The sequence below is a fragment of the Rhinolophus ferrumequinum genome, chromosome 9, assembly GCF_004115265.2.
Source record: "Rhinolophus ferrumequinum isolate MPI-CBG mRhiFer1 chromosome 9, mRhiFer1_v1.p, whole genome shotgun sequence".
NCBI classification, from domain to species: Eukaryota; Metazoa; Chordata; class Mammalia; order Chiroptera; family Rhinolophidae; genus Rhinolophus; species Rhinolophus ferrumequinum.
The window spans coordinates 24187151-24200081 of NC_046292.1; the positions used below are offsets into that span (position 1 = coordinate 24187151).

The 12931-nt window shown below is 45.9% G+C and overlaps 1 protein-coding gene across 5 annotated transcripts; it reads right to left on the reverse strand.

Annotated features, from left to right (window-relative positions):
- Positions 1-8409: 8409 nt before the first annotated feature.
- SMIM12 (small integral membrane protein 12) lies at positions 8410-12540 on the reverse strand. Of its 5 annotated transcripts, none has more exons than XM_033114082.1 (4): positions 12400-12523; positions 10200-10276; positions 9428-9517; positions 8410-9340 (listed from the first exon to the last, which is right to left on the reverse strand). In XM_033114082.1, exon 4 carries the CDS (start codon positions 9333-9335, stop codon positions 9057-9059), a length of 279 nt encoding a protein of 92 aa, XP_032969973.1. In that variant the 5' UTR covers positions 9336-9340; positions 9428-9517; positions 10200-10276; positions 12400-12523; the 3' UTR covers positions 8410-9056. The 5 variants fall into 5 exon arrangements, with proteins under 5 accessions (XP_032969973.1, XP_032969974.1, XP_032969975.1 ...); XM_033114083.1 differs by having other exon boundaries at positions 10200-10316; positions 12400-12491; XM_033114084.1 differs by lacking the exon at positions 12400-12523 and adding an exon at positions 12091-12375.
- Between the last annotated feature and the right edge of the window lie 391 nt (positions 12541-12931).

Below are 12931 nucleotides of genomic sequence, written 5' to 3' on the forward strand. Positions count from 1 at the left end.
CGTGTCTTACAAACATTCTCTCTCTATCTTCAAAACTCTGAGGCAGGTAGAATTATCGCCATTTTACAGATGATGTTTAGAGAAGTTAAGTGACTTTCCTAGCCACACAACTAGATTACCGAGCTAAGCTTCCAACACAGGTCAACACTTTTAACCATCAGACTAAATGGGAAATCTAGACAGAGATGTATAGTAAGCTGTTTCAGAGAATGATATGGAGTTCAGGGGGAAATTCACAACTACAGATAGATATTTGGGAGTCATCAAGGTAGACACAGGTGGTGGCTGAAGCCACAAGCGAGGCTAGAACTGCCCGGCAAGAAAACAGTCAAGGATGAGCCGGAAGGACAGTCACACTTAGGAGAACAGGGAGGAGAGCTGGGACAGGACCCTGAGATGGAGATGGTGCTGACGTCGAGAGAGAATTCCATGGAGAGAGCTGAATACTGCCAAAAGCTACAGCACGCTGTAGAAAAACCAGCTTAGAGAGTGCTTTGAAAACGTGTGCTATGCTATACAGCCCAGTAAAGCCTTGCTTTTATCAAACTGACATGGCAGCCAGTCTGAATGAGGATGAGATTTGTAATAATACAAAGGCTTTTAGGCAAGATGGCTTTACCACTGTGGTGGAGGAGGCGGAGAGCAAGCAGCAAGGGGCGAGGGGAGTGCAGGGATGGGGCTGCGGGGGGCTTCAGGAACTCGGTTTAAACAAAGGACAAAACACTTTGAAGATTGCATCAAGAAGCCAAAAACGGAGGGCCAGACAATAAGGTTACGTGGATTCCTCCAGGTCACTTGGCAACTCAGGCCTTGAAGCGAACAGAAACAGACGGGGAGCCAGGGTTGGAGGTGAGGACACAATGGCAGTGGAGCGGGCATGAGGGCACAAAGGACTCTGGACCCTCCCAGACAGAGGAGCCGCCCCTGCAGGGATGCCGGTAAAGGTCTTCTAAAATCTCAACTATTTGGAAGACCCATTTGGAAATTTTAGACAAAAACAAAGCCAGGCTTTACCTTTGTATCATGTAAAAAGGATGTGATAGATAACAAATGTTAACACATTTAATTCAAAAAGAACAAACTGTTTTTAAGTACATGAGGCACCGCTGGAACTGACGCACTAATTCCTAATTACTCCTCTTTGCTCTGGAAGCTAACTGCCCAAAGACTTCTACTCCGCAAATACTTTGAGACTGTACAGAAAAGGAATAAAAGAGCTTCTATTTCTATTTCATTATTCAAACTGGCTGCCATCTCAATTTGATAAAAGCAAGGCTTTACTGGGCTGTATAGCATAGCGCATGTTTTCAAAGCACTCTCTAAACTGGTTTGTCTCACTCTTTTTACACTATCAGCAGGGGACACGTTAATGCCATTTTGCAGGTGGGGACACCAAGACCAGGAGAGATGAAGGGGCATGTCTCAGGTCACCTTGATTCTCCTGCTTCAGTCCAAGGCTCTTTCCTCTACCCATTCCCCTGACACGACACGCTTGGGTATCCTGCAAACACCTTGCCCCCCACTTCTCATCTGTGACCTTGCAGACAGCACCAGTGGAACTACTACTTAGCAACTCAGGTCTGAAGCTTGCAACACCCCGGTCAGCTTGGTTCTTAGGCAAGGCAGTCTTTCCTGTAAAACACCAGGCCTAAGAAGTCCTCAACCACCAGGCCTGTGAGGGTCCCTGGGACTGCTCTCCCAGCCAAGGCCGTTCTAGCCTCCAGATCCCTGCCTCATCAGGATCACAAGGATACACGCAACTATGGCAGGAAATGGAGGGTTTTCTTGCAATAAAATTAAAGCAGTTACCATTTATTGAGCACGTACTTGTTGCCATGGGCGCTGTTAGGAACTTTGCATGTTACCTTCTCCTGACAACAACCCAGCAAAAATAGGTATTCTTATCACTGTTTTACAGATGAGGATACTGAGGCTTGGACAGGCTAAGCGGCTTGCCCAAGGTCATTCAGCTAGTGGTTAAGGCAGTATTCATAACTCAAGTCTGTCAGACTCTAGAACCCATTTTATTTTTACTCTATCACAATACCCTGGCTCACCATTCTGTAAGTGCCTAGGGATGCACGCCAAAGTGCAAAAGGAAAAGTGAAGCAAGACAGGTGGAGCCTTTTCATTTCATTGCCTGGCTCCCAAGTGACTCTAGGGAGGCTAATCTCACGGTGTTTCACTCGGCTGAGAGCCCCGCCAGCCCGGGACCCTGGGAAGCTGACGAGAGTCAAAGGCTCCCTGGCAGGCTTGTCCTGGCAGCTGCCCAACTGACTTGTGCTAACACAGCAACAGGCACAGGAAAGGCTCCAGAGAGAATGGAAAAGCACCAGACACTGGGCCACTGAGGGGACAGAAGTGATTCCTGCCATGCTCTAAAGCCACCACCATCACCTGGGCGGGAACACATCCAAGGCACAAGCAGAAAGCCCCAAGCGCATCCACTTACTAAGCTGTTTCAGTGAATCATGACTGTTGGGCCAGTCCAAGGTCACCTGCCTCCAAAGTGAATCAGCAAGCATGGAAGAAAACCAGTGCATGCCCCGGTGCATCCCAGCAACGCTGGCCTGCCGTTACCCACAGGCACAGCAACCCTGCTACTTAACATCAGCTAGCAGGGGCAAGAGAGCACGCGCGATCTTAGAGCAGCACAGCAGCAGCAGATCCGAGCCAGCCCGTGGGAAAGAAAGCTAGCAGAGTATTAATAGACTGGCTGGAGGCAGAAATTCAGTGAGGGCAAGCCCTAGGAAATGAAATTACTTAACAGGGGCACAATCAAAGCGAGACTGGAAGAAGGGAGCAATTTAGATTTCCAAAGAGAGGGCTTTCTCAGCCAGGCACTGGGAGGAAGGTACATAGGCAGGGTTATTCTGAAATATCTGAAAGACCAAAAATGTCAGTCTATGGGAAACATTTTTTGATATTGTTTCTGTAGCTCTTGGGTCCTCTAATGTTTTGTTTAGGCTAATATTACGCTACATATGTGCAGGATGCTTAAAAGTGTTTCAAGGAAACCACTCCTGGGATCTAATATTTGCCACAAATTTTTAGGTTGCTATATAAAATTTGCAAATTGGCAGCCACCAGGTCAAATTAACCCCATGGGTATGCTGGCATGCTAAGAACTTCTTTTAAAAAATGAAATATCGACATTTAAAAACCAGATTATACACACACACACACACACAAATGCACAAACATCTAAATTTCTAGCATCTTTAGAAGAAAACCTGAAAAAAATCCAGTATCACTGCTGAATAGCGACTGCCCCCTTTAGGCAGGTCCGTACTTTCCTGTTCTTGTTCTGGCCAGCTGATGTAAGCCACCTGACCGACGGACCCTTGAAAGCATGGGTTTGCTACTCCGTTAGGCCCAGTGAAGGGATCCCAGGCTTGCTCATGCTCAGCACTGCCACAGGGTGGCAGCACTGGTCTGTCAATGAGGCTGGTCCATCAACCAGAGCCTGCACCCAAGCTGAGCTTGGCATATCCTTTCCCAACCAGAAATCCCATCCTTTCTTCTGTGGCAGACAGTCCTTCCCCACACGCTCTATCAGATTTATTCCCTGAGAAGCAACAGCAGCTCATGTCAACATTCCCAGTGGGCCTCAGCGACTAGGGGGAAGCCACCGATTTGACTTGATCCCTTCTTCTCTCTGGCCACCACCTGCCACATCCTCCCAGCTCCTGTCACTCCACAGCCAGTGTCTCTACCTGTTCAGGAATTTTACCTTCACCACCTGATAACACTATCAGGCCTCAAATCTTGAGATACAAAGTGGGGCAAACACCCTCCCCCCTTTTCAAGGCATTTTGTTCTTCATCAAATGCTCATCACTTGCCTTTGTTCACTTAGGGGTAAGTCAGTCGACTGATTCCGGTCAAGATGGCGCAGTAAACGCTGTGCTCTCGATCACATCAAAATTACAATAAAACTACAGAACCACCACCAGTGAGAATCACTAGAAGTCTTGCTAAACCAAAGTCACACAACTAAGGACATAACAGAAGAAGCCACATCAAGACTGGTAGGAGGGCCAGAGACGCAGAACGAGCTGGTCCAACACCCACATGTGACCATTAAAAATCAGGAGGGATATCTCAGCTGCGGAGGTTCCCCCAGAAGGAGTAAGGGGTCTCAGCCCCGCACCAGGGTTCCAGTGCTGGGGAGAGAAGGCCCCATAACTTCTGGCTGTGAAAACCAGCGGAAATTGTGGCTGAGTGGGATGGAGGGCAGCTGGAGTCCCACGCGCTCCTTTTGAAGGGCCCGCACACGGACTTACTCATCGATGGATTCACTTGCTCTGAGCTCCAGCGCTGGGGCAGCAGCTCGAAAGGTGAAAGGGACATACAGAGAGGAACTGAGTCATCTGACTTCAGGACGAGGGCTGGAGGGGCAGCTTTCTCCAGACCAGAGGAGCTGGCAGAAGCCATTGTTTCATTGCTGATCCCGCCCCTTCCAGCGTGCAGACACAGGCAGCCGCAGCCGCCATATGTGAATCTTCATTACGATAATTAACACCATTGGTTCTCCCTGGTGAATCTAAGACCACACTCCACCCAACTGTCGGGCATACCCGAGCCGCTTCCAGTGGCTTTTTTATGCAAACCACGTGCCTTGGCTCAAGCTGCAGACTTTCCCAGCGTCTCTCAAAGGTTCACAAAACTCAAACAAGCAGCATCTGGCTTCAACATGTCCAGTACCTCTGGCTGAGTAGCCCTAAGCCCAGCACTAGCTGCAGCCAACCTTGGTTTGTGGCTTGGCCCCTCAAGGCACCTCCAAGCATTGCGTGGGTGGCGGTCAGCTGCGGACTGCTTCGAGGCTCGTGCCAGGTGGCCTCAGGCAGGGCACAGGCTGTGGCTGAACTTGGCCTGCAGCACGTCCCCTCCCAGGTGGCCCTGGGGCTGGCACACCCAGTGCCAGCTTCAAACTGAGCTGGAATATCACCCAGTCGCCTCCAAGGACGATACACCCAAAAGGCACACTGGGCAGAGACCAGAGCCCTGCTAGTGAATCCTGCTCTGCAGGGTCACATCCTCCACAAAGCTCCTTAACTGTAGTCACGGTCAGTCCTCACAAGCTATAAGCCCGAGGGTCAGTCCTTCCCACTGACATGCAAACAGCAACCAAGGCTCAACTGTAACGGGAGGAAACACACAACCAACACAAGGCACACACCTGGAGCACCTGGCTCTAGTGACCAGGGAGACTATGCCACTGGGCCCCACAGGACACCTACTAAATAAAGCCACTCAACTAAGACCGGGAGGCATAGCAGCTCTACCTAATACATAGAAATATACACAGGGAGGCAGCCAAAATGGGGAGACAAAGAAACATGTCCCAAATAAAAGAAGAGAACAAAGAAAACATAAAGAACCAGTCAGAAATAAAGAATGCAATAACTGAAATGAAGAATACATTACAGGGAATCAACAGATCAGATGAAGCAGAGAATCCAATCAGTGATTTAGAAGATAAGGTAGCAGAAAACACCCAAACAGAACAGCAAAAAAAAAAAAAGAATTCAAACACATGAAGGCAGTTTAAGGGACCTCTGGGACAAAGTCAAGTGCACCAACATTCACATCACAGAGGTACCAAAAAGAAAAGAGAACAAGGAATTAAAAACCTATTTGAAGAAATAATGACAGAAAACTTCCCTAACCTGGTGAAGGAAATGGATATTCAAGCCCAGGAAATGCAGTGCCCCAAACAAGATGAACCCAAAGAGGCCCACACCAAGACACATCATAATTAAAGTACCAGAGGTTAAAGACAAAGACAGACTCTTAAAAGCACCAGGAGAAAAGCAGTTAGTTTCCTATAAGGGAGTTTCCATAAGACGGAGAACTGATTTCTCAACAGAAACTTTGCAGGCCAAAAGGGATTGGCATGAAATATTTAAAGTGATGAAAAACAAGGCACTACAACCAAGATTACTCTACCCAGCAAAGCTGTATTTAGAATCAAAAGATAAAGAGCTTCCCAGACAAGTAAAAGTTAAAGGAGTCCATCACCACCAAACCAGTATTACAAGGAATCTCACAGAGACTTAAGACATAAATAAATAAATAATATGAATAAAAAAATAGCAGTAACTACATATCTATGAATAATTACTTTAAATGCAAATGGATTAAATGCTCGGATCAAAAACATAGGGTGGTAAAATGGATAAGAAAACAAGATCCATACATACGCTACCTACAAGAGACTCACTTCATATCCAAAGACACACACAGACTGAAAGTAAAAGGATAGAAAAAGTTATTTCATGAAAATGGAAATGGAAAAAAAAAAAAAAATCTGGGGTAGCAATACTTACACCAGACAAAACCGACTTTAAAACACAGGTTATAACAAGGGACAAAGAAGGACCCAATAATCCCACTTCTGGGTATCCGAAAAAACCCAAAACGCTACCTCGAGGAGACATGTTCATCCATACATTCATTGCAGCATTATTTACAATAGCCAAGATATGAAGGCAGCTTCAGAGTCCCTGAATGGATGAATAAGAGGTGGTACATATACACAAGGGAATATTACTCAGCTATTAGAAAGAATGAAATCTTGCCATCTGCAACAACATGGATGGACTGTGCTGAGTGTAGTAAGTCAGACAGCAAAAAACAAATGTCATATGATTTCACTTATAAGTAGAATCTAAAGAATAAATGAACAAAACAAAGAAACAGACACAGAGAACATTCTGACAGTTGCCAGATGAGAGGGAGTTGGGGGTGGGTGAAAAAGGGGAAGGGATTAAGAAGTACAAATTTGTTGTTACCCAGTAGTCATGGGGATGTAGGGTACAGCATAAGGAATATAGTCAACGATATGTAATAACTATGTATGGAGTCAGATGGATATTAGATTTATCGTGGTGATAGATAGTAGTTGGGGTCAAGGTAAAAACGGTGCAAGGATTAAGAAATACAAATTGGCAGTTATAAAATAGTCATAAGCATGTAACGTAAAGCATAGGGAATAGTCAATAATATGGCAATAACCGTGGATCACTCTTAAATTATATAAATGTCTACCCACTATGCTATACATCTAATGTAATGTACAGCACGGGGAATAGAATCAATAATATTGTGATAGCATGGTATAGTGTCAGATGGTTGCTGGACTTATGGTGATCACTTCTTTAGGTATATAAATGTTGAATAACTATGGTGTACCCCTGAAACTAATATAATATTGCATGTTAGCTATATTTTAATAAATATCTTTTTTAAGGGACGGCCGATTAGCTCAGTTGGTTAGAGCACAGTGCTCTTAACAACATGTTGCTGGTTCGATCCCCGCCTGAGCCACTGTGGGCTGTGCCCTCCACAACTAGATTGAAACAACTACTTGAGTTAGAGCTGATGAGTCCTGGAAAAACACATTTCAAATAAATAAAAGTTTGAAGGAAAAAGAAAAGTCAATTTCATGAGACAATAGGTTCTTCTGCCTCTTCCTTCCCTCTGCTCTCACTCCCCTTCCAACCTCACCAACAGCAGCCTAAGTGGTAGCTTTTAGTATAAACCCCTACAGCCTCTTAGGAAAGACATTTGGTATTATGTATCAAGAACCTTAAAACTGCTCATCCCATTTCATCCAAAATGCCATTTGCTATTCCTACCATTTAGTCTGAAATGCAGGAAAAGCCTTATGTAAGGTATTCATTGCACTATTTATACTAGTGAATAATCAGAAATAACCCAAATGTCCAGCAATAGGGAAACTGTTAAAAACAAACTATACTGTTTTTCCACTTGATGGGCAATTATGCAGCTATTAAAAACAATTAAGATTATGAAGACCGTGTGATAAGAAATGGTTCTATGAAACACTATGTGAAAAAAAGAATACAAAATTAAATGGACAGTAATGATAACTATCTAAAAATAAAACGGTGTGAGAATTAGAGAAAGATAACAAAATGTTAACTCTTTAGTTGTACTAGAGCCCTGGGACTGTGGGTGACTTTTTAAAAAATCCCTACCAAATGTTCTTTAATGTACATGTATTGCTTTTACAGGGAAAAGTGTGTGTGTGTGTGTGTGTGTGTGAGAGAGAGAGAGAGAGAGAGAGAGAGAGAGAGAGAGAGAGAGAAAGAGGGAGAGAAACTGGAAAATTTGATCGCAACTGTTAAGCTCCCTGGTCTACTCTAATTTAGCCTTTGAAAGGTCCAATAAGCCTCTCTTTATCATGATAGAAAGGCTCGAGACCTGCACCTCCGGGACTTACCACCTCCAGGATCCAAAGCCACCACACTGGTAAAACAAAGCTCCCAGGGTCCCAGAGACCTTAAAGGCCAATGTTATTCTACCCTGAAATACCTGCACTTGCATTAATTCCTAGGGAGACCCCAAGCACCGTCTGGAAGATAGGATTAGATCAATATGGTTCTCAGATGCCACTTTAATGAAGTTTTGCACTACACAGTGATAGGGAGTAAAAGATGGTGATTGTTTTTGAGCAAATTCACCTGCATCAAGGTGAATAGCCTGGGCTTCCAAGAACAGAAAAATGCTCTCCTTCCCCCTGGAATCCTCTTCCTGAGATGATAGGACAGGATTTCAGGAAGAGTGAGCACAAAGGACAGGGTAAACTAGTGAAGGGAGACAGGTAGATTTTTGAATTCTTCCCATGCAAACAGGAACTAGACATGTAGTATCCCTGCTAAGAAAACACCCCAATCCCAGCTAGTTCCGCTTGAGGCCAAACTGCCTCCCCATGGAGACTGACAGCCGACGTTCATTTCATAACACTCCTCCCAACAGCGTACCCAGAAGTGCAGAAGCCTGGGCAGTTGTGGCCAGTATACAACAGATGCAGCCTGCAGGACAAAACCCTCCAAGGCCTTCCTCTTCACTGGCCCCTCAGCTGCTAGTATATCTGCCTGGCCACAGAAGAGCAGCCAGTACGTACGTGGCAGGAAGGGCCAGAATAAGCAACAAAGCAAATGTAATGTGGGTTCTAGATGCTGGGTCAACATGGCGGCGAGACCAGTCACAGCCAACAGAAGGACCCATATGTCCCTGTCTCCTCCATTAGTTCTTCTCTGGGCGGTTTCTGTTCAGGACAGCTTTAGGGGCAAATTCCAGCTTGTCCTTGAGGCTCACCACCTGGGTGTGGTCTTTGCCTAGCAGCTCATCCAACTTGCGGTCTTCCCGGCGCTCTGAGATGCTCTTCTCCTCCTCCACAGGCTGGGGATCCTTTCCCCGGATGAACCATTCCAGGTGGTAGCCCACAGCCCCGACCACGAAGGCCACAGGAAATGTGACATAGGGAGCATAGGTACGTACCACGGTCCAAAACACAGGCCACATGACATCTGCAGAGGAGCACAAAGCAGCATTAGGAGGACAGCAGCACCCTTTCCCCACCAAACAGGGACAACCTGCCAGGGCTCTCCACTTACCAGGCAGCCTGGTACAATTTACATCCACCCCATGCAGAGTAATGCAAGAGGGTACCTTGCTTTATGCAACAGGTGGGCCCCTGACACAATCTAGGAAATTTCAAAAGATTCAATTGTTAGAGAAGGGGAGAAGACTCTCCATTTTATATACTATACTTTGATAATTATGCAACCAGGTATGGCAGAGTTCCCCATGGGAGACCTCTGGGCCTCACCTAATAAAGCTTCAAGCCTGTTGTTGACCTGCGGCCCTCCCTCCACAGTTTGCAAACCTTTTAAGAATGGGAAAGAAGTCTTTCTCTGCTTCACACAATTGTCTCCATGAGCACAGCCAGACACCCTCTCCCCACCACCCGCAATTCCACTGCGGGTCTACTGGCTCCAGGAGAATGAGCAGTTCCTTTGCTTCATGTCAAGTATAAGGAGCATATTTCAGCAGCCAAAGCCCTAATCAGTCACCCAACCACTCTGGATTTTAGATAGATCAACAGATAACAGTTTTTCCCTACTGTGAACTTGATTTTTCTAACAATGACACAAACCTATACTTTACAAATCTGCTGACCAAACCACTTTTTTTTCTTTTTTTTAAATTTATTGGGGTGACAATTGTTAGTAAAATTACATAGATTTCAGGTGTACAATTCTGTATTACATCATCTATAAATCCCATTGTGTGTTCACCACCCAGAGTCAGTTCTCCTTCCATCACCATATATTTGACCAAACCGCTTTCAAAATACACTCTCTTCAACAAAACCTATATACTCACATTTGCATAATAAGCTCCTAAAAATATCACCAACCCATTACATATATACTCTGGACACACTAGGACTTGAAAATTCTCTGTAAAACAAAACAAACAAACAAACAAACAAAAACACAACTGTACAAGCCATAGCAGGGGGGAAAAAAAGAAAAAAGAAAGTGAAATGCCACCAGGGCCTCCTGAAATGAACATACCACCAAAATAATGTAAACACACAACTGGGTCATCCTAAGGATGACTTAGTCTCAAATGATTATTACTCTTATTAACAATTATCAAAGATTATTCAAAATTATTGTAATAATGATAGCTACCATTTACTGAGCACTTACTGAGTGCCATGCCTTGGGCTAAGCACTTTATATACACTATTTCCTTTCATTCTCACCTCTATCCTGTGAGGTGAATGGCGTTATCAAAGGGTTAAGTAACTTGCCCAAAAGTCTCAACTAAAAGATCATTCATTTGTGCTGCTGTAGCTATTTCTCCAACTCATCTATCTATGGTCTACAGTGAACAGTCAAAGCTCACCAAGGATAAGAGGACTGACTCGCACCCTCTCTCTCTTTGGTTCTGATTCTCTTTGAAGGAATCCCGGCATTCTGTGGACCTAAGACTGTAACAGGCCATCCTCTAGGAAACAACTGCAGCAGCTCCAGAGTCCCCTGCAGGGTCCTCTGTCTTAGAACCAGGTACTCTGCTAGACAATTTACACACTAGTCACCATGATCTTCACAACATCTCTATGAAGTAGGAATTATCAGCCCTAATTTCTAAGGCCACAAAGGCTCTGGGACATTGTTAACTTGCCCAAAATCACTAGAAGGATAGAGCCACTGATTTTGAACCCAGGCCTCTCCAACTTCAAAGAACACACTACAGAAAGGTGTATGGTTTCTGTCTAAATCCTGAATTTGGGGAGAGCTTCTGCAAGTTTTTTTCTCATCAGCTTGGCATTTCACTACCTAGAAGAGATTCCCTTTTTGCAAACTCTAAGATTCTACTCAGAGATTTGTGAAATTATAATATTTAGAAGTTGTTAAGAGAGGCACTGAAGAATTTCAATCTAACACTTCTCCATCCACTTCCCCACCTTTTAAGCAAGTTCTCTCTTTATAAGTAAACACTTTCCCTAAACAGCAACTCTCCATTCAGATTTCCAGTTTTTCTTAAAACATACCAAGTATGAGTCCACAACTTATTATCTCTCACATGCAGCACAAAGTCTCTCTCTGACGTCCTGCTGACATTCTAATCATTTTCAAATAAGTCAATTCATTCATTTATTCAACATGTATAACCACTTCCTCTGCATCACACACTGTGCTGGCCTATCACACTTGTCTGCATTTCTCAACACACTTTAAGAGGGCAAGGTCTATGTTTGTACGCCCCATTGCACCCTATCCATCCCCCACCCCTACCACCCGGCCTGGCATAAAAATGCTCCAAAAAGTTTGTTGAATGAATGAATGACAGCTCAGTCAACACTCTAGTGTAAAAAACCACAGCAGTCATCCACCCACCCGCCCTCAAAAGGTGGCAGGAACAGAGCAGGTGCGTTTGCTGATTACAAGCTAGATACTCTAACAAGTCATCCCCCGGGTATCAAAATGAAAGAGGCAAAAGTGTGTCGGAAATACTGTGACGCACATTTCCAGCCCAGCATGGAGGAAAGCCTAAGCGTCCGGTAAAGGTCAACTGGGTAGCCAGGAAACCTGCCCTTGTGCGGGAGCCCGGGAGGCCCAACGAGATCCGAAGCCGCAGTATGAGATTTGAGAATCGCTAACAAAGCAGAGGAGATCTGAGCGGGTGGAAAATTAATCCTGACTGTCACTCTAGCCTGGTCCAGGGATGAGGACGCAAGTGAGATCAGGGTCCAAGTATCTACCCTTCTTCCTCCGCTGGCTCCTGGTCCCCTGCCCCAATCCCACCACGCTCATGGCCTTCTGAGCAGCGTCAGTCCTCACACACGTGCCTGAGGCTGAGAAGCCCTACTCGCAGAGGGTCAGCTGGGCGCCGAGACTCGACCTCTGAGCCTGGAGAGGAGAGGGAGCCGTCAGGCCTGGCCAGGGCTGGAGCAGACACTGACGATCACCCCTCCCGTGATGCAGAGGTCAAGGCCAGGAACCATGGCAACGGGCGGCCAAGGCAGCCGCCTCGGAGGAAAGGGAACTACCTGCCCGGACCGCGTGCTCACCTGAGCCGCAGCCCGCACTCGTCCGTCCGGCCCCCGCCCTCCGCTAGTTCGCGGGCAACACCGACGTCGCCGCTCCCAGCGGCCCGCGGGGCCTGGCTCGGGACCCCGCCCACCGGCCGCCAGCTCCCTCGGAGCACAGTGATTGGCTGAACTCCAGTCAAACGACCGGAACAAGCTAGGCGTCTGCAATGAAGCCCCGCTGCGCTGAGATGTCCACTGCGCCCCCTGGTGGTCAGGAGGTTTCTCTGTGTCGTCACCACGTGATTTTTGGTTTTTTTCTTCACGTGGAGAAAGTAAAAGGTCATCCATTCATTTATTCAACGAATGTTTACCAGGTGTCTTCTAAGACCTAGGTCTGGCACACACACAAAAAAGACATGATCCCTGACCTCAAGAAACTCTCTTCAGCGAATGTAGTCTAGTGTTTAAGAACTCTTCAGATCTGGGTTAGCTTTCTGGCTGTGACCTTGGGAACGGTATTAATCTGTCTAAGCCTCTTTTCCCTCTTATGTGTAAAGACAATAAAGATAGT

Coding starts and splice junctions, on each gene's coding strand:
- SMIM12 (XM_033114085.1), bottom strand. CDS start 9,335: ATGTGGCCTGTGTTTTGGACCGTGGTACGTACCTATGCTCCCTATGTC.